Source organism: Macrotis lagotis, chromosome 3 (assembly GCF_037893015.1).
Source record: "Macrotis lagotis isolate mMagLag1 chromosome 3, bilby.v1.9.chrom.fasta, whole genome shotgun sequence".
NCBI lineage: Eukaryota > Metazoa > Chordata > Mammalia > Peramelemorphia > Peramelidae > Macrotis > Macrotis lagotis.
In genome coordinates this window covers 39529468-39550076 of record NC_133660.1, presented here as the reverse complement: position 1 = coordinate 39550076, position 20609 = coordinate 39529468, and the positions used below count along the sequence as shown (strand labels likewise).

The window sequence follows — 20609 nt, the reverse complement described above, 5'->3', positions numbered from 1 at the left end:
CCAGGTAAACAAGTTACTTCAGTAGATCCTCATATACACTTTTGGACTTCCCTCACCATTTCTTCTTTTTTGAATCCTTTCCACCATGTCAGCTTGTTTGTATATATTTGATGCTTACTTTCAACACCTTCCCCCATTTGACTATAAGTTTCCTGAGGGTAGGGATTGTCTTTTCTCTTTATTACCCCAGAACTTAAGTTCCTGGTACAATGTAGGTGCTTACAGTTTTTACTAACTCCTAATGACACATTTCATCTGATGCATCTTACAAGGTACTATCTGAAACAGAATATTCTCAGATAAATTCTGAATGAGGGCAGAATATTCTCCCTCATTCTCAACATCTCGGAGTATTTAGGATATGAGGATTGGATTCTAAAGCTAACTTGTGAAAATCAGACCTAGTCAAAATCACACTCTCCATGGCATTTCTCTAAGGTGTAATGTAGGTAAGGGAAGTCTGCAAATCAGATAGATACATTGAAGACAAAGGGAGTTCATTAAGAGTATATGGGGGGGTGGCTAGGTAGCCCAGTGGATAGAACACCCACCTGCCTGGGTCACAATGCCACACTGTTTTCATACAGTGAATTTCCAGGAAATGAACAACCTATATCTTTTTCTCATGAACTACTTGACACCTTCATCCTTGTGAGGAATGTAGAGTGTTGGTATTCACAGAATGTGGAGGGGGGCCCTTAGGGAATCCATTACAAAGGGGGAATGGCCCAGCCAATCACAAAACTGGGAGAGTTTTCCTAATCCCAGTCCAGAGGTGGCAAACCCAAGACCAGTTCTCAATTTGTCAAGAGTGACCTAGAGAGCTTGACCTAATACAACTGAGTTTGCACAATTAGGTAATTGAATATTAACCCACATACCACCTATGATGATTGGGGTTCATCAGCATATCATGTGTCATATGATGTGGGGGGGAATCATATTAGGGGCATGTCATGGGATGGATGGACCTCTTAGATTGCAACTCAAATTCTGAGAGCCTGTGAAAGTCCAAGAGGGAGGGGAAAGAGTTTCTGAAGACCATAAATTACTTGATTTTCGCATGCTACCTTGTTCCTCATGCTAGGTGAGGTACCTGTATCCTGCAGGATTCGTGAATAAAAATCTCCAATTTTCTCTCACTCTATCAGGTTTTTCTTTCATTTATTTATAACATTATCCCATTCTCTTTCCTCTTTTTTTTTAAACCAGAGCACAAGGCTTTATATTTATCCATATCAAACTTAGGCTTTCTAGATGAGCAGAACCAGAAAAACACTGTACACCCTAACAAGTAACATGGGGGTGATGATCAACCTTGATGGACTTACTCATCCCTTGAGTGCAACCATCAGGCATAATTTTGGGGTATCTTCAATGGAGAATACCATCTATATCCAGAGAAAGAATTAGGAACTTTGAACAAAGACCAAAGACTATTACTGTCAAATTAGGGGAAAAAAAGTCATATTATTATGTAACTTTTCTATCTCATACTTTATTTTTCTTCCTTAAGGATATGATTTCTCTGTCATCACATTCAACTGAGATCAATGTATAACATGTAATCAATGTAGAGACTATAACAGAATGCCTTCTGTTGGGGGTGGAGGGAGGGAAGCAAGAATGGGGGGAATTGTAAAACTCAAAATAAATAAAAACCTTTATTAAAAAATAAAAAAATAAAAATTAAATTAAAAAAAACTTAGGCTTTCATCAATCCAGGTGGCTGTGATACTTTTGGATCTTGGTCCTAACATTCACCACCAGTCATCTTTCCCTCTTTGGGGTTCTATGCAATTTTGCCAACCATATCATCTATTCCATTACATAAGTGATATGTAAATATGCTGAATTTGACAGGGACAAAGACAGATCAGTATAGCATGCAATTGTATACCTCCTGCCAGGTTGCCATGAATCCACTGATCATTTTTCTTTGGATAGGGTCAACAAACAAGTTCTGACCTTTTCTTTTTTGAGACTGAGTTTTCCCATCTTCAAGTTAGATGGCACCATGTATATAATACCAGGAGTCAGGAAGGCCTGAGTTCAAATCCAGTTTCACATACTAACTTTGACTCAGTTTCCACATCTTAAAATGGGGTGGAGAAGAAAATGGCAAACTGCTAAGAAAACCTCAAATGGAGTCATGAAGAGTTGAACATGTCTGAAACAACTGACCAACAAATAGATGCAATTTGGAATTTAAATCCTTTTAAAACTAATACTTTTTTTTTAAGATTTTATTTATTTTGAGTTTTACAATTTTCCCCCCTAACCTTACTCCCTCCCCCCATCCCTTGGCAATTTGCCAGTCTTTACATGGTAAAACTAATATTTAATGGCAGCTTTTAGTGATTATACAACATCTTCTCAAAAACTTTGTATTTATAGTAAATGCAGTTATAATCCTGTGGATGACCATTATTTGTCAGTTAAAAGGGGACTTTGATTAGCAGAACTGTATTGTAAAGATACTGACTTACACATATACATTTAAAAAGAAGAATGAAAAAGAAAATCAAGCTTAGTGACCAGAAGGAGACATAAAGGCTTGTTTGTTTGTATGCTGTTTGTAGAATCATACATATATAACTGGAATGGATCTTTGTTGGAAGAAGGTACCCTTTTAGGTTTGAGTGGGGAATGAGACACTCTTAAGTAACTGAGTAGTTAAGAAAAGATTTAGTTAACCTTAGCATAACACAGATATGCAACAAAGATCAGTAGGCCTTAGCTTTTGTAGACACAGCCCTCCAGTCTCCATTTGAAATTCCTACTGGTCAGCAGGACCAGGTGTGGTTTACAGTTATGCACCAAATCAGAGGGGCACAACCCAGAAGGGTAGATACTTTTATTTCCCTAGGTAACCCGGAAGTTTTTTCAGTCAACACAATTAGAGGTCACCAGTAAACTGTAACTAGGAAAGCCCAACTAGACACTTGCCCCACCCTTGAACTAATAAAGATTTGGCTTTGTAGACCTTTCCTAAAGAAATTGAATGTGTAAAGAGGAAAATCCTGACAGATAGTGGTTCTATCACATACCACCTTCATGGTGACAAAGGCCTAAGAATCTTTAGAGGATTTTCCATGATTTAAATAAATAAATAAGAATCTGACTCTTTGTGACCCTATCTGGTGTTTCCATCTCCAGTTCATTTTACAGATGAGCAAACTGAGGCAGAGTTAAATGACTTACCCAGGATCATACAGTTTTTAAGTGTCTGAGACTGGATTTAAACTCAGGAAGATGAGTCTTCCTGATTCTAGGCTGAGCACTATCTACCATGCCACCTAGATGCCCAATCTCCTAGTCTTCCACTGACTCACGATAGAGTAAAAGAAAGAAAGAAAAAAAGCAGAAGAGAAGCAAAGTCAGAAATTCTTCACTTTTCCTCCCCATTGAGAAGGACTGAATCACTGGCTTCATCAGTCTGGTCTATGCAGTGAGTGATGCCAATTCTATGCAGTACACAGTGGGTTTCCTAATGTAAGGCAGTGACAATGAGTCAGAGTAACCCCAAGACTATCAGGGCCAGTGCCCACATGATGATACTTCAGATATAATCAATGATCTTCATCCTGCATCAAGGTCATCTGTAATAAAGTGACTAAGAGGACAGAAGGCATGTAACCTGACTCAGGAGCTGAGCTGATATTGAGGCTTGATAACATTTAGGAATCTCTGGTTCATTCATGGAAGCTACCCTTTCCCTGAGAGCCACATCAGGGGAATAAAAGGAAATCTTTGCCCTTTAGAGCTTCTGTGGAGGGGTTGCCCCCTTCTTCCACCGAAATGAAATAAAGACCCTCTGAATTATCCAGGGACTCAGAATTAACACCAATTCAACTTTTATTCCAAATAAATACACATTTACTATTCTTATAGAGAGAGAGATTGTCACCCTTCCCATACAAGATATCTTACAACAATTATCATCACTTGGTCCCCCAAACACAATCTAGGTAGGAATTACTTGAACCATCCCAGAAGAAAGTCTGCCAATTTCAGATGACCTAATCTATTTTTCTAGAGTTTATAAAGTTGCCTGAGGGGCAAGGAGCTTGAGGACTCTGCAGCTCTGCACCTCAGAAGGAAGGGCCATAAAGGATCAGTTGGAACTAAGTTCAAAAACATTCCATTCTTATCAGGTAACTCTTCCTGGAAATAATCCAAGAAACCACTGGACCAAAGAGTTTTTCCCTTTAGTAGGGTAGAATTGATTTGTCATAAACATGATTTCTGGGGAGGTAGACATAGTTAATTATGTATGATGAGGAATCTTTTGATAACAGGAACAAATCTTTTGTTCTGAGATGGGAGACTACCGTTTTGTCAGATAGGAAGACCAATTGGGTCAAATTGATATTCCAAATGGCAAAAGGAGCCCATTGACATCACCATCCTAATGTCTATATTAGCAATGGACCCTCTCCCTAATCTCTGCTATTCTTATAATATCAGGGCAGTTGGGTCATTTGGCATATGATGTTTCTGATGTGCCCTATAAATAATTCTATGCAGTGGGAAGCAGTAGCAAAATTCCACTACTGGTTTTGAGCCTAAAGAACTTTTGATCGATCCCTTTTATCGGACCCATGACCATTCCCCTCTCAAACAGCAGTGTAGATGAAGATCTTCTCTGTGGCACCCTTCAAGGCTCTCTCACAGGCCAGCTGTATGTCCTATAACTCAGATCACTGAGGGAACATGCTAGAACTGGACTGGTGGAGGATGTGGGGTTCTAGAGCTTGACCTGGAAACTGAAGTCTCTGTTATAGCTGCAACCAATTTGTAAGGAGCATTTTGGGCGGATCATTTCCATTAAACAATAAAAGTCTCTTTTGCCCTACCCATCTTATTAAAGAGATCATCTTTCATCATCTAACCTATAATGTGCAATTCTGGACAAAGGGTAATTGTAGCACTCTGAATCATCTCTTCAGAGACAACTAGTGCCTAGTAACAGAAAAGCAACTGATTTTCAAAAATGGAATGGTAAGTTGCCACTTAGGGGAACTTATAAATTCAGAAGCCTAAGAGTTGTTTATTCTGGCCACCTGTTGTTGGAGTCCAGATAGCACTCAGTCAATCCTATAGGGACTGAGACCTCCAAACCCATGTGTCTTATAGGATGTCCCTAGGGGAGAGAAACTGCTGGATAGTCTCCTTCAGATTTTCCAATTATTGCAGCCTATTCTAGGCCATACTTATAGGAGACAGACAGATGTGTGTCTCAGAAAATGGAAACCACCATGATACTCAGATTGAAAATGTGGTTTCTGTGTCCAAAGAGTCTCTGGATCTTTTAAAGACCAAAGAGTCTTTAAAAGGTAGGTTCAGGGGTAGCTAGGTGGTGCAGTGGATAGAGTACAAGCCCTGGAGTCAGGAGTACCTGAGTTCAAATCTGACCTCAGACACTTAATAATCACCTAGCTATGTGGCCTTGGGCAAGCCACTTAACCCCATTGCCTTGCAAAAACCTAAAAAAAAAATTTACCATAAAAGGTAGGTTCAATAGCTTATTCTGGGCTGGGTCTAGATTCCATTGTATCCCCCAAACTTAACTGACCCCTGAATTTTTATAGGGTTGATTTTCCTACCCTTTTGTCCCTCACAGGCACCAATACCAAATCTAGGACCTCTGCTACTTTGGCCTCATCTAATTCAGTCAACATTATATCACCAATGTTTTAATGTAATCGGTGTCCTAACAAAGAGAAAACTCTTTTAGATCTTTGCCCAGTATAATGTGACAATAAGGGGGAGAATTCAGGTAGCTGTGGGGCAAGATGGTGAAGGTATACTAAACTTTTTTTAAGGTCAAAGTAACCTACTTCTAACTAGTTTCAGTCACAAGGATAGAGAAATAAGCATTGGTGAGACCATGAAGCCTATTCTACTCACCCTGAACTTGGGTTACAAGATAGACAAGGTCAGAAACAGCTACACTAATTAGGCATATGACTTTGTTTAGCTCCCTATACTTCTCTATAAGTTGCCAGGTGCCATCTGTCTTCCTCATGAACAAAATAGGGGTCATCATAAGGGAAGCCAGCTTCCTTCTTCTCCATCACTAGAGAAGAGATTTCTTTCAGACCCTTGGGAACTCAATATTGTTTGGTGCTAACTACATGGAGTGATGATAACAACTCTAGTTGCCATTTGGTCCAACACAGTAACATGCATAGAGGATGATGAAAGAGTCTGCATAGCTACTGATTCCCAAGATTCCATAATATAGATAACCTTGCCACATCTTCACTTTTCCTATTGAGGTTTCAATATATCATGAGTTGTTATAAAAAAAATTAAATGAGAATATTTAGGGAGTTTTACCGAAGCAGCCAATACAAGAAGGCCAGCAGATGACACAGGAAAAGTTTAGAAACTTAGAAATGCATAATAAATATGGTATTGTATAATATTTACAATATCATTTTAGATACTCTATACATTTTATCTTTTAATATTATGTAGTTTTTTAAAGTTAAAATAAATTAAGTTAAAGTTTCATGTTTTTAAATTTTTTCATATCATATGTTTGCTTATTGATTCACATATAATCTATAACCAAATGCCTAACTCAAATTTTACAATAAGGTACTGTAAACATTCCATAAAAGAAAAACAAAAAATTCAGACTTCTCTGGTATGAAGGAAGGGCCAAAAGATTTTACTAGGATTTTCCAGATTGAGAGTGTTGGACCCTAACCCTCTCAAAGTGGAAGGGATAATTGTACTTTTTTCCTTCAACGATCTGACCTCTATGACTTCCCAGAGTGGTCCAAAAAAGACAGGATACCTTTAGGCTTAAGTGAGGTTAAAGGATACTTATTGTTATAAATGGCTGGTGAATACGTAGTCCAGAGTGATTAAAATTATTTTTTCATTTAGATATCTTAACAGAATGGGACACCTCTCAAGGTGGGAGAGAGGGGGATGAGGAAATTCCAAAATACAAGGTCTTTTATGCACTTTGAAAGGCCTTGTTCCTGCCCCTTCATGCCAGTCATAGGCTGGGTTCACAATCTGATTGGTCCTCTTACATTTCTCATTATACTAATGAGGAAGAAAGACTGGGATTTCCTTGAGCATGTGCAAAGGAGGTCAAGACTGTAGGTTAACTTAAAAACAGGTGGGGCAATCTCAGTTTTTGATCAGATGGAGACTAAGACTTTTGACTTTAACTCAGCACCTAGCCCATAGGCAACAATATAGGCAGACCCTAGTCTGTTCAATGTAAACGAACAAACCTCCTTGTGAACATTCTTGTGGAAACCAATCAGCCATATATATTCCTCACCCTTATGCTCTCAATTTCCCTATATAGTTTTACCAGCACCCCAAAGGTTGGCCATTAGTTTCTTAAAATCAACCCTATGTTTCTGGAATCATATTCCCTCCAGGATCTCTTTGTTCTCTAACCACCTAGTGAGGTGGTACATTCGTGATTACTCCCATTTTATGTGAAAGAAGAGAGAATATAAAAGGGTGATATGGGGGTCTAGAGGAATGGGTATGGACTTGAACTTAAGATGTAAGTAGAAAATGCAGGTCTAGAAAAAGAAAAAAGTATGAAGTCAAACAAAGGTTCAACTATAAAGACTACTTTTTCCTTTAATTAGGAAAAAGTATTAAGGCAAGGGTTCTGAACTCTTTTGTGGTGGATCCCTTTAGCAATGTAGTGAAGCTTCTGGATGGCTTTTCTGAATAAAGTTTTTAAATACATAAAACACAATTTATAGTTTTATAAAGGAAATAGATTATGTTGAAAAAGTTATCATTTCATCCATCTATCAACTAAAAGAAATCCTGACCATAGAACTCAGGTGAAGAGCTCCAGAATTAAAGTGACAAGAACAGAGAAAGTGAGATCCACTAAGGAAGGCAATTCAGGGAATAATGTGCTCATTAGAGGAAGGGAAAGATCTCCATTAAATAGGGAAAGAGAAGCAGGGTGACATAAAGTACTGTAAAAGTAAGAGTGATGAGGAAATATTGAGTTAAAAAGAGTTTAACAAAAGAGAAAAAAGTGCAGTTATCCATAAATGTAGAAAAAAGCAATTATTGAATAAATATTTACCTCCCCACAGTAGGGAAGATGAATGGGATTGGACTGCTAGTTTTCTAACTCCAGACCCAGAGAGACTTTTCCAATAAGCTGTTTTTGGTTAGGAGATTCCGGCCATGTTTGGAATGCTGTAGTTAAGTGAGACTATCTGGGTGGGGAAAAAGCTCCAACTCCACCTGGATAGATAAAATTGTGAAGAAAGAAAAATCCCAGAGGAATGAATGAATGGATGGATGGATAGATGGATGGATGGATGGATGGATGGATGAATGAATGAATGAATGAAAAATTTTGCTATGTGTTGGAGAATGGGAAAATAATTCAACAAGGTGTATCTTAAAACACCAATTTGTTACCATTGCATGTAGCTGAAAAAATAAATTCCAAACCATTTGCTTCCTCTTTGCAAAAAAAAAATGCTAGAAAATCTGTTTTCGAGGTGAATGATCTCTCCTATTCCCTTTAACTTCATCAATCATGATGACTAATATTGGGCCCGAGATGTGATTTTCTTTTCTTCCTTCTTCCCCCTTTCCCCTATTTCCTTCGAACCCTAACCTTCTACCTTCTTTCCCTCCAGGGGATGACAGCAAAGAAAACCACTGGGGCCGGGGCAGAGCTGTTGGCATATCTAAATTATCAGCCCAGCCGGAGGATGGCGGGAAGCCAAGAAGGAGCAGTAATCTCATTACAGAGATAGCATCTGCATATCAAGGGAGGCTGGTCCGACTAGCGAGGGCCTGGCTCCGGCAGCCGGGCCCGGGGGGGGAGCCCGAAAGCCGCCTCTTTGCCCCTCCCCCGCCTGAAAGCCTAAGGAACGTTCCCAGTGGGAGAGGCTAGCAGCATGGCTGGGCCAGCCGCAGCTCCTTTCCCTCCCAGGCCCCCTTCATGCATAACTTATGGCCGGTCTCTCTGCCTGTCTCTGTCTCCCTCTCTCTGGTCTCTCTGTTTCTGGTCTCTCTGTTTCTGGTCTCTTTGTGTCTCTGGTCTCTCCGTCTCTCTGTCTCTCCCTCTCCCTCTCTCTGGTCTCTCTGTCTCTGGTCTCTCTGGTCTCTCTCCCTCTCTCTGGTCTCTCTGTCTCTGGTCTCTCTGGTCCTCTCCCTCTCTCTGGTCTCTCTGTGTCTCTGGTCTCTCTGTGTCTCTGGTCTCTCCCTCTCTCTGGTCTCTCTGTGTCTCTGGTCTCTCTCTGGTCTCTCCGTCTCTCTTGGTCTCTCTGTGTCTCTGGTCTCTCTCTGGTCTCTCCGTCTCTTTTGGTCTCTCTGTGTCTCTGGTCTCTCTCTCTCTCAGGTCTCTCCGTCTCTCCGTCTCTCTGTCTGGTCTCTCCCTGTCTGGGTCCCCGTCTGTGGCTCGGCAGGGCTGCGTCTGGCTGGAAGGACCCCAGCAGGCAGCCACCTTCCAGGTGGGCGGGCCCGGGGCCCCGCGGCGCCCCGCCCGCCGCCCGCCCCCCGCCCCTCACCTGCGCCCCGCTCGGGGCCGGCTCCCCGGCTTTGACTCCTCTTCCATGGAGGGGTGGGGGCAGAAACCGAGAGCGGGGGGAGGGGACGGAGGCGGCCGGGCCGGCCCTGCCCCCAGAGCCGGGGAGGAGGAGCCCCAGGGCTTCAGGTGAAACCGCGCCCGGCGCCCCGGCCGGCCCGCCCGCCCCAGCCGGCCCACCTTGGCGGCCCGGCCCGCAGGGCCCCGCACGGCGCCGCCTGCGCAGGGTGCCCCGGCCGATGGGGGGCGGCGGGCCCGGGAGCAGGTGACACGCGGCGGCGGCCGGAGCAGGGGGATGGCCCGGGAGCTGAGCCAGGAGGAGCTCCTGGACTTCCTGTGCCAGGCCGGGGGCCGGGTGACCAACGCCGCCCTGCTGGGCCACTTCAGGGGCTTCCTCCGGGACCCCGGCGCGGCCCCCGACCAGCTGCAGCGGCGCCGCGAGCTCTTCAAGGGCCTCGTCAACTCGGTGGCCGCCGTGCGCCAAGACCCCGACGGCGCCAAGTGCGTGGTGCTCAAGCGGAGGTACCGGGACCTGGTGGGGGAGGAGGGGCTGCGCGCGCCCCGGGCCCCCCAACAACCGCGGCGGCCCCGGGGGCGGCCTCCGGAGGGGCAGGAGCCGCCAGGTGTGGGAGCCTCGGCCCCGGAAATCGGGGCCCATGGACAACGGGCCGGGCCGCGGGGGGCTCCGGAGCCCCCCGAGGAGGCCTCCCGGGCCAGGGGGCGCCGCGCTGCCGCGGGGGCTCCGGGGGGCCCTCGGGCTGGCTCCCCCGAGCCAGCCCTCCGCTCCCGTGGGAGCCCTCCCTCGGAAGGGCAGCCTGGCCGGGAGCCCGCCTCAGCTCCAGGGCCTCCGCGGGAAGGCACACCGCACCCGAGCGCGGGGGCATCCACCAAGCCGCCCCCGCCGAGCGCCGAAGCTTTGGGGGCACCGGGGACGGCCCTTGCCCTGGCATCCCTCGCGTTCCATGGGGACGGGTCCGAACTCTTGACCCTAAGTGACCCACATTCCTGTGCAGCCGCGCAGCAGCAACGCACCCGAGAGTGGGTGGCCAACCACTCCCAGCCTTCCCCAGGCAGCCTTGCGGAAAGGCCACCGCAAGGTCCCAGGCGGTTTTGGTGTGTGCTACCTGAGAACTTTCCAGATCTGCCGCCCAACGGGGGCCACCCGACCCTGGAGAGGTTGCCTCCTCCTCGGCCCGCTTCACCCCCTCCCTTACCCACTGGGCCCCCGATTTTTCGGAGCATCCATTCTCAGCTAGACCTTGGAGACTTGGAGAATTTTGTGGAAGAGGACAGCCACGAGAGTGAGGAGAGTACCAGTGGCCCAAGGGACTCTCCCGGGGAGCTGGAGGAAGCCCCAAAGGTTCCCCTAGCAAATGGAGGCCAAGATGAACTCGGGACCCCAATGGAGTATTTCCTCAAATTTCAGCAGGAAAACACTCTCCATAAATCCCAGGGACCCACATTTAGAGGTAATTACTCCCTTCCATATATCCCAGCAAAAGTCGATGGTTCTGTCATGTCAAACAGGGCAGCCAAGGACTCCTCTATCCCACCCTGGCCAAATGTTCCGTTAAAGAGATCTCTGAGGAGAAGTTCCAAGGCAGAGAGGGACACAATCTCCTCCTCTGATGAGGACTTGCTGGATGAAGACTTAGCCAAAAGGAATCGGAGGCCACCCCGGGCCAGAAGATCGTCTAGGGCAGAGGCAGTGCCCTCTCCAAAGGTGGATGCCCCCTTGACCCTGAAACCAATAGATCCCAAGATTTCTGCAAACAACATTTGGGTTCCCCCTGGGAATGTGTCTTCTGTTTTAGTTTCACTCAGACCTGTGCACAGATCCTCTTTAGTGCCCCTGGATTCCCGGGAGCACGAATGGATTGTGAGACTAGCCAGTGGCTCATGGGTACAGGCACTAACTCTGTTTAGGGAAGACCCCCAGTTGGCTCTTCACAAAGACTTTTTGACCGGGTATACCGCATTGCACTGGATTGCCAAACATGGTGCTCTCCAGGCCCTTCAGGAATTGGTCAAGGGAGCCCAAAAGGCAGGGATTGTCCTTGACATGAATGTGAAGTCCAGCTGTGGATATACCCCACTGCATTTGGCTGCCATCCATGGGCACCAGGGTGTCATCAAACTTCTGGTGCAGAGGCTGCAGTCTCGAGTGAATGTACGGGACAGCAGTGGGAAGAAGCCTTGGCAGTATTTGACTAGCAATACCACTGGGGAGATATGGCAGCTTCTTGGTGCCCCAAGGGGGAAGCCAATTTTCCCAGTTTATTCCTTAGTTGGAAGTTCTTCCCCAACCAGGAAGACCAAGAGCCATGATGTATCAAGGAACATAGGCAGAAAGACCTCCCTTGCTGCATTACTCAAAAACCAGCATAACCGATGGAAAATGAGCCACCACCATGATAGATTCCGAACCTTGGAGGAGAGAGACGAGTTTAGTGACTGAGGTGTCTCTCACTCCAAAGTTCAGAGACATTCTGATCTGGAGTTACCTCATGTACAAACTCCACACCTTGCCAAGATCAGAGTCACTTCTGGCTTCAAGGACTCAAAGATGAATTGCTGGTAGGTCAGTGAGGAAGAACTAGCATATTTTGAGGATGAATCTTCCTAGACTAGTGTTGGTGGCTCTGCCAGAAGTTGCTAGTCTTGGAGACCCTTCTGTCTTGTTACATGAATGACAGCGGGTCAAGATAGTAGTATGCAAAAATTCAGCACAAACTATCCTTTATTGTTATAGATGGAAGTATCTGGCTCTTAGCAGATGCCTCAATAGGACAGTCAATTATCCAGAAGGCTGAAACTCAGGGCTTCAAGACTTCCACTGTGGCTCATCATATTTTTGTTCAGTGCCATGCCCTCTCTTCCTTTTTCTTAACAATAAAGCTTTCCCAATGGTACTGGAAAGACACAGAAAATACCAGATTTCAAAAATTCACTGTTAGCCCTTATTTTGCGTAGTTGGGTAAAAATCCAATCTATGTGTGGGGGAAAAAAAAGGAAGTAGGTTCAAAGGCCTTCTACCACCAACCCCTAGTATTTTGTTCTTTCTATTATTTCAGGTGGTGAATATAGGAAGAGATTGGTGACTCTTTGGAGAATCATTTCTCTAACTTTTCTTTTAAATGATATCCCCCCCACCCCCTTGGCATTCTGGTGAAGTCTATGAACCCCTTGTTAGAATAATATTTTTAATAATTGAAGGAAAATGCTGGATTTTAAAGTTTAATGAAAATAAAGATGTATTTTTTCCCCATCCAAGTTCACAGACTTGCTGAAATAATATCCACAGACCATCCTTTGGGATTCATAGACACCCCCCCTTTTAGACTGATTACATAACTGAATAGGTGAAAGAGATCAATCATGATCAACCCCAAAGTGCCCCCCCCACACACAATACATCGACCCTGAATGGCCAACCTCAGAGTTCCTGAATACAATGGATACCGGATAACTGTGAGTTAAAGGAAGAATATTGCCTTATCCACATGGGGGGAAAATGAAATGCAATTTCTGGAGCTGCTAGCACAAATTTAATTTGCACTAAATATGTGTCCATTGAGGATTATTTTGATGGAAGCACATCATATCAGATCTATTCTAGGAAAGAATGGATAACTCATGTACCTTTTAATGGGACAGGAGGATTTCAGGACAAATGGAAAGAATGAATAGAAACACAATATAATTCTATGCAAAAATATCAATTCTAAATGAATGGCAGAAGGGAATGTTAATTTTATTCAACAGTCTTTTAATGGACAGTGGCAATAAAGCAGTATTTTAAATTATGTCTTTGTTTCATTTCTTTAAGTTCATTCACCATTAGATAGTAATAAAATGCTTGCAATTTAGGATAGCAAAATACTTAACTGATTTTACTTTCCATGTCCTGTTCCCACACTGGGTTATAATGTTCTTTGAGGGTAGAGTATACCTTTGTTTTTCATCCTTGATACCTTTTATTTGCCATCAATGATATAAAGAAGGGTGAAAATGGGGTCCAGTCCTTAAGGAATTTGGCCTAAAGCAGGACATGGGATAGCTATAGAGTAGATGGGAAGCTCTAGGAGTGAGGGAGACCAGGAGCTGTCTGCTGCAGAAGGTAGGGTTTGAGCCAAGTCACTCTTTTTAGCTTCATCTTATTCAAAATTTTATATACCTAAATACACTTTCTTTCATAACTAAACCTATAGGAAGCCATCTGGTGGAGGCAGGGAAGGAGAGTCTTCCGGGTGTGGAGCCTGGTCAGTAAAAGACTTGGAGTCTGGGTGAAATGTAGTAATACTAGAAAGATGGGCAGGGACAGGTACAGCTTTACTGGAAACAACATGGAAGGAAGAAACATATAATTACTAAGCACCTGTGAGCCAGGCACTACTTATTGTTTTACAAATATTATTTCATTTGATCCTCAATAACCCTGTAAAGTAGATGCTATTATTCCCATTTTACAGTTGAGAAAATTGAGGCAGACAGTCAAGTGACTTGCCACAGGGTCAGACAGCTATTAAGTATTGGTTAAATCAGAATTCAGGTCTTCCTGATTCCAGGGCCAGCAATATATCCAGTGTTACCCAGCTGTCTGTGTGACTTTAGGGAAGTCATTAGAACCTCAGTTTCAATGTGTCAGTTGGACTAATCAGATTGCTAAAGTCCCTTCCACTTTAGGATTCCAGGGTTGCCATTGGTGGGGCACATTGTAAAAACCTCACCGATGTCTTCATTCTCCCAAGCCAGATTTATTGCTTTTGCCACATTTTTGTCCTTTCCCTTAGGGTCTGATTTGTTGTTAGCACTTAAATTAGTTGGCTATTGCCTTCTTTAGGAGATAGGACTTGGTTTCATATTTGGACCATATAGGCAATTTAGGTCTCTTCTACTTCCTGACCATTGACTAGATCTCTAACTGTCCAAGTATATTCATTCTCATTCTCATTTTCTCCCTCTCTGTTTCTGTTTCTTTCTGTCTCTCCCTCTCTTTCTTTCTCCCTCTATCTCTCCTTCTCTTTTGCTCTCCCTCTTCTCTCTCTCTCTCTCTCTCTCTCTCTCTCTCTCTCTCTCTCTCTCACACACACACACACACACACACACACACACACACACACACACACACACACACACACAAAATTGGGGTTAAGGGATTTGCCCTGGGTCACTTAGCTAATATCTGAGGCTGGATTGGAATTCAGGTTCCTACCTGACTCTAAGACCAGTTCTCTGACCACTGCATCATCTAGCTGTCCTTTCTGGATAAGTTTTCCTACAAACGCATGTCTTTTTTTTCAGAAGTAAATCCAAGTAAGATGCATATGTAGATACATCAGTCAAACAAAGCTTTAATCCCTAGAACAACAACTGGAAACTTCCCTATTAACAGCAATCAGCATTTTCCTATTATCAACTTCTTTACTATTAAACATTCTGCTATCCTCCAGTCCCTATTCCATTTCACAAAATTCCAATTTTGCAGTGTTTGGGCATTTTGTGCAAGTCTTTACCTGATATAAAAGTCTGTTTTTAGATAGTTCATGGCACCTGGAGTTCCAAGTTTTTAGGGTTCATAATCTAAAAGGCTATTTAGCCTTTTTAAATAGAAAGAGAGGACAATTCCATTAATGCTTTAGAGTCTTGTATGGCAAAATTAAAATATACATAGATTTCTTTTTTTAGAAATCAAAGTAGAAAGACAAGAAGGCTGAATTTGATCATTCTTTGAATCAGGTATGTTAGGGATTCTTCCAGGGACTGAGAGAGGGCCTGATTTACTCTTAAGTTTGTTATTTATTAATGATACCAGTAAAAAAAAATTGGGGAGAGAAAGATAAAAATACAATTTAAAATAAATTTTGAATTTGTATATTTTAATAATCTATATTCTTTTCTAACTCATATTCTGTCAAAAATATAGGGAAAAACAGGAAAAAATTTTTATTTTGGGCACAAACTTGGCAGAGATAATTTATTAATTTAACTGTTTGAATTCTAAATGAGAAAAATCTGAAAAGACACAGAAATGTATCCTATTTTTGAAAATTTCTCTGATAAACCAACTTGTAGTTACAATTTATAATATTCCTAAAAGAGAAAATCCCATCCTAAGAGAAGACATAGTTTTAGACTACAAATGAAAGATTGGTTAACATTTTGATTCTTCAAACAAAACAATAGTCACCTAACTTGATACTCCTTAGATAATCATTTTTTCTAAAATCATTTAATCCTTTGATTTTTCTCTAAAGATTCTCTTTTATAACTGATCAAAAGTAAACTCAAGAGACATTTTATTGACTTGAAATTTTCAGAGCTTTATTTCTTCCTCCAGTCTGACCATTTACTTTAATCCCATCCATAGGGGTCTTTTTCAGGACTTCACTGGACTCTCCTTTACTAGGTAGACCCCTGATCACAATGATTTTACTATGACAGTGTAGGGCATTGTTTGGAAACTGATAAAGATTGGTTAGGATGTCCCATTTAATTAGGCTTAGTATCTCTGACTATAGTATTTCTCTAATAGTATTTTATAATATATAGTTTGTAGAGGGGCAGAGGGGGAAATAGGGCAGAGGGAGCTGTTTATATAAACATCATTGTTTATATATATATTATATATATTGGTTTTTTATATGATCTTGATTTTTTTTTTGGCAAGGCAGATGGGGTTAAGTGGTTTGCCCAAGGCCACACAGCTGATCTTGATTATTTTATACATTCTTTTTAAAGAATTTACAGAGTAAATTCTTACAGGGGGTGGCTAGGTGTTGAAGTGGATAAAGCACCAGCCCTGGAGTCAGGAGTACCTGGGTTCAAATCCAGTCTCAGACACTTAATAATTACCTAGCTGTGTGGCCTTGGGCAAGCCACTTAACCCGGTTTGCCTTGCCAAAAAAAAAAAACACCTTAAGAAAAAAAAAAGACTCTCGAAACATCTATTCATTCAAACCTCCCTGTGAGTCACATGTAGACAGGCTAATGTGAACATGCATAACCTATATAGATAACACACATCTCTTACATGTATGTATCATAGGTGTATTTACATGTGTGCTGTGCATTTGTATACTTTAATATCACAAACTGAAAGTTATCTATTTGAGGGGTTTTATATTTATAATATATTTATATAATTTCTCAGGTTAACTACATGGATAAGGTTAGGGATACACTAATCTACATGTATACTCATATGTATGAATGGCTACCCTTCCACCCTCGATTAGGATGACATTAGAATGTCACCCTTCCATATACAAACTCCTTGAGGCTAGAGGCTGTCACTTTTATTACCTAGCACAGTGACTGCCATATGGTAAGCATTTAGTAAATGCTTATTAATTTATTTTTTAAAAGCTTCCTAAAAACCTCTTGAAAAGTACATAGGCAGAACAGATAGATAGTCATCACCTGGAAATCCTTGAATTGTGGGGACAGAACTGTCTCTTACTCCATTATACTTATCATTTTACTTGTTCCCATGGCATACATCTGTCTCAGGGAGTTCCCCAGATCCCAATGTGGGAGGTGCTCAAGTTCAAAGCTTCTTGGGTCTTTTTTCTTTCCTACAATTAAAAAAAATAACATTTCCCCCTGCACAGAAACCACCAGTTAATCTGTAAGAATCTGGATCATTGCTAGCACCTGGATAATTACTGATGATAAAATTCTAGGTTGTGGTTTGTTAATATTCCTGACAGAAATGAGGAGAAGGAATTATTTGGGTAGGAGACTGAAGACAATATTCTATATATTCAGTACTTGGTTCCAAAGTCTCTTTTAAAACTGTTTAATTTTATTATTTTTTCCCCAGTTAGTAATCAGTCAATTCACAGGATTTATTGGGCATTAACTTTTTATTTAAGGTAATCAAGGTTAAGTGACTTACTCAGGAAGTCACATTTGAATTCAAGTCCTTTTCCAGGACTTAGCTGCCCTTGAGGATTTATTAAGTGCCAGACACTGTTTGTTCTAGAATACCAGAAGAGAGGAGGGCTCTGCCCTTATAGAGGTGACATTCTTTTTTTTTTTGGTTTGTTTTTGCAAGGTAATGGGGTTAAGTGACTTGCCCAAGGTCACATAGCTAAGTTTTAAGTGTCTGAGGCTGGATTTAAACTCAGGTCCTCCTGACTTCAGGGCCAGTACTCGATCCACTGAATCAACTAGCTACACCTGGGGGGCATCACATTCTAATAGGGGAGACAACATGTAAACAACTATGCAACTAAGTATAAAATATATGTGTATATATGTATGTGTGTGTGTGTGTGTGTGTGTGTGTGTTGTATGACTCTCATGCACAAGTTAAATTGGAGGTAATCTCAGAGGGAAGGCACCAAGGTTAAATGGGTCAGGGAAAGTCTCTTGCAGGAAGTAGGATTTTAGTTAAGACTTGAAAAAAATCTAGAGGGACAAAGATGAGGAAGGAGAGAATTCTCCGCATAGGGGATAGCCAATAAAAATCAGGAGATTGGAATGTCTTCTTTAATGAACAACAAGACCATTGTCTTTGGATTATAGAGTATGTGGATGGAGAGAAAGAGTAAGAAAACTGGAAAGGTAGGAAGGACTATATTGTAAAGGGACTCAAAAGTCAAATGGAAGATTTGATATTTGATACTGGGGATGATAGGGAACCATTGGAATTTACTGAATAAGGGGTACTATGATGTGGTCAAACTTTAGGAAGATCACCAGTGTCCAAGGAGAGAAGAGCATGTATATAAGAGACGTGAAAGAAGAAATGACAAGATTTAGCAACCAATAGTATATGGGGGGTACAGGGGAGATGAGAGAGAGAGAGATGACTCCCAAGTACTTTATTCTTTAGCCTCTCTCTCTCCCCTGCCCCTAATTGAAAGCCTCCATATCAGTAATCAAAGGAAACAAATTCTTTCTTTGGTCATGCTCTTCTTTGGAGGTGGAAAATGTGCTCCATCTTTGACCCTCTGTCATTATATTGATCAGTCTTAAGGCTTTTCAAAGTAGTTTTTCTTTCCACTTGTTGTCATATAAATATTTCCCTTCTGAGTCAGTTTATTTCACTTTGCATCACTTCAGAGAGAGATCCTCCCAGTTTTTTCTGAAATATTTTGTCATATCTTATGCAACAACTTTCTACAACCCTTCCAAAATTGATTATTCTTATTTTTTCATTTTTGCCAGTTTTCAGGATATAAGGTAAAACAGCTTTTAATTTCCATTTCTCTTACTATTTATTTGGAGGGTATCATTTGGAGTTTATCTTGCTATACTTGTGAGTTGTCTGACTATACCTAATTTCTGCCATATTGCTACCCAGTCTTCTCAGGAGTTCTTATCCAATCTTGAGTCCTTATCCTCTTTCCACCCCACCCCCACCCCCAGTTAATTAGGTTCTTTAGGTATGTTGATCACAATGCTACTAAGTTGCCTCTAGATGACATACATGCATAGTTCATAGAGTACCTGACCTGGAGTTAGGAAGACTCAAGTTCAAATCCAACCTCAGACACTTATTAGCTGTGACCCTGAGCAAGTAACTTGACCCTGGAAATCTGTATGATGAGCTGGATAAGGAAATGGCAAACCATTCTAGTATCTCAAATGGGGTCATGAAGAGTTGACTTGTGAACAATAACAACTATATACAAGTTCTTTATATACAAGTTCTATAAAATAATCCTTTGATATTAGTCGTTTTGGCAGTCAATTAATTTAGGTAATATTTTCATTTTTATCATGTTGGTCAGGAGAAAAGTTAACTTTTTTTTTTTTTTAGATTTTTCAAGGCAATGGGGTTAAGTGGCTTGCCCAAGGCCACATGTCTAGGTAATTATTGAGTGTCTGAGGTCAGATTTGAACCCAGGTACTCCTGACTCCAAAAAAAAAAAACGAGTTAAGGGGGGGCGGGGTGGCTAGGTGGTGAAGTGTACAGAGCACTGGCCCTGGAGTCAGGAGGACCTGAGTTCAAATCTGACCTCAGACACTTAATAATTACCTAGCTGGGTGGCCTTGGGCAAGCCACTTAGCTCTGTTTGCCTTGCAAAAAGCCTTAAAACAAAAACAAACAAACAAAAAAAAAGAATTAAGCTAGGAAAGAGAGAAGAGAAATAGAAAAAGAGCTTAAGTGGATGAATCCAGATAATTTGTTGAAAGATGGGGAAGACATAGCTGTGCTTGTATGCATTTGGTTTTTTTTTTTAGGTTTTTTTGCAAGGCAAATGGGCTTAAGTGGCTTGCCCAAGGCCACACAGCTAGGTAATTATTAAGTGTCTGAGACTGGATTTGAACCCAGGTCCTCCTGACTCCAGGGCCGGTGCTTTATCCACTGTGCCACCTAGCTGCCTTGCTTGTATGCATTTGGGAAGCAGCCAGCAGCCAGGAAGCAACTGCAGATTAATGAGAGGAATGATAGAGGGGGGAACAATTTGCTGTTGATGATGGCGTTGAATTAGGATCCCTTATAGAATTTTAGAAATTTGTAGATTTTTCCTTGGCACCTTCTGTGAGAAAGAAAGGCGAAGAATTCTCTCTGATAATGGCCTCCAGTTTTTCAGTAAATATGAAATAAGATTTTCAGCTGAGAAGGAAGAAGGAACTGTGGGAGGTTGAGGAGAAATTACAAGGTTTGGACAAACTGCTGTGTTGAGTGGCGGAGTGTGAATTAGGGAGGTATCAAAGGACTAACTACTACTACCTAGTTGAGATTATGTTAACACAAATTTGTAATGGACCTAATCATTGTAGTTTCTTCATTTTCTTCATCTTGTTCAGCAGGAGGTGAACAGAAGCAGGAGATGGAAGTCATCCACAGCTAGGGCTTGGCAGAACAAAATTAATGATAAAATAAGTAAGCAAGGGACTAGAAAAGAAGACAGTATAGGGATGAACATAGTGAAGGGAGAAGAGTTATAGCTATAGCCAGGAGGGAGAAAGAACTGATGGGCAGAGTGACTGGAGATAACAAAGCACAGGGTTAGGTGTTATAAGGCAGAGGGAAATATGGAATAACAAATTATGATTTAGATAAAGGAATTTTAGAGTTCACAAACATGGTAAGAGA

The 20609-nt window shown here is 42.0% G+C and overlaps 1 protein-coding gene across 1 annotated transcript; it reads left to right on the top strand.

Moving 5' to 3' along the window:
* Positions 1–9848: 9848 nt before the first annotated feature.
* Positions 9849–15057, top strand: SOWAHB (sosondowah ankyrin repeat domain family member B). The gene has a single exon (XM_074231549.1). The coding sequence runs from the start codon at positions 9849–9851 to the stop codon at positions 12009–12011; it is 2163 nt and encodes a 720-aa protein (XP_074087650.1). The 3' UTR covers positions 12012–15057.
* The last annotated feature ends 5552 nt before the right edge of the window (positions 15058–20609 follow it).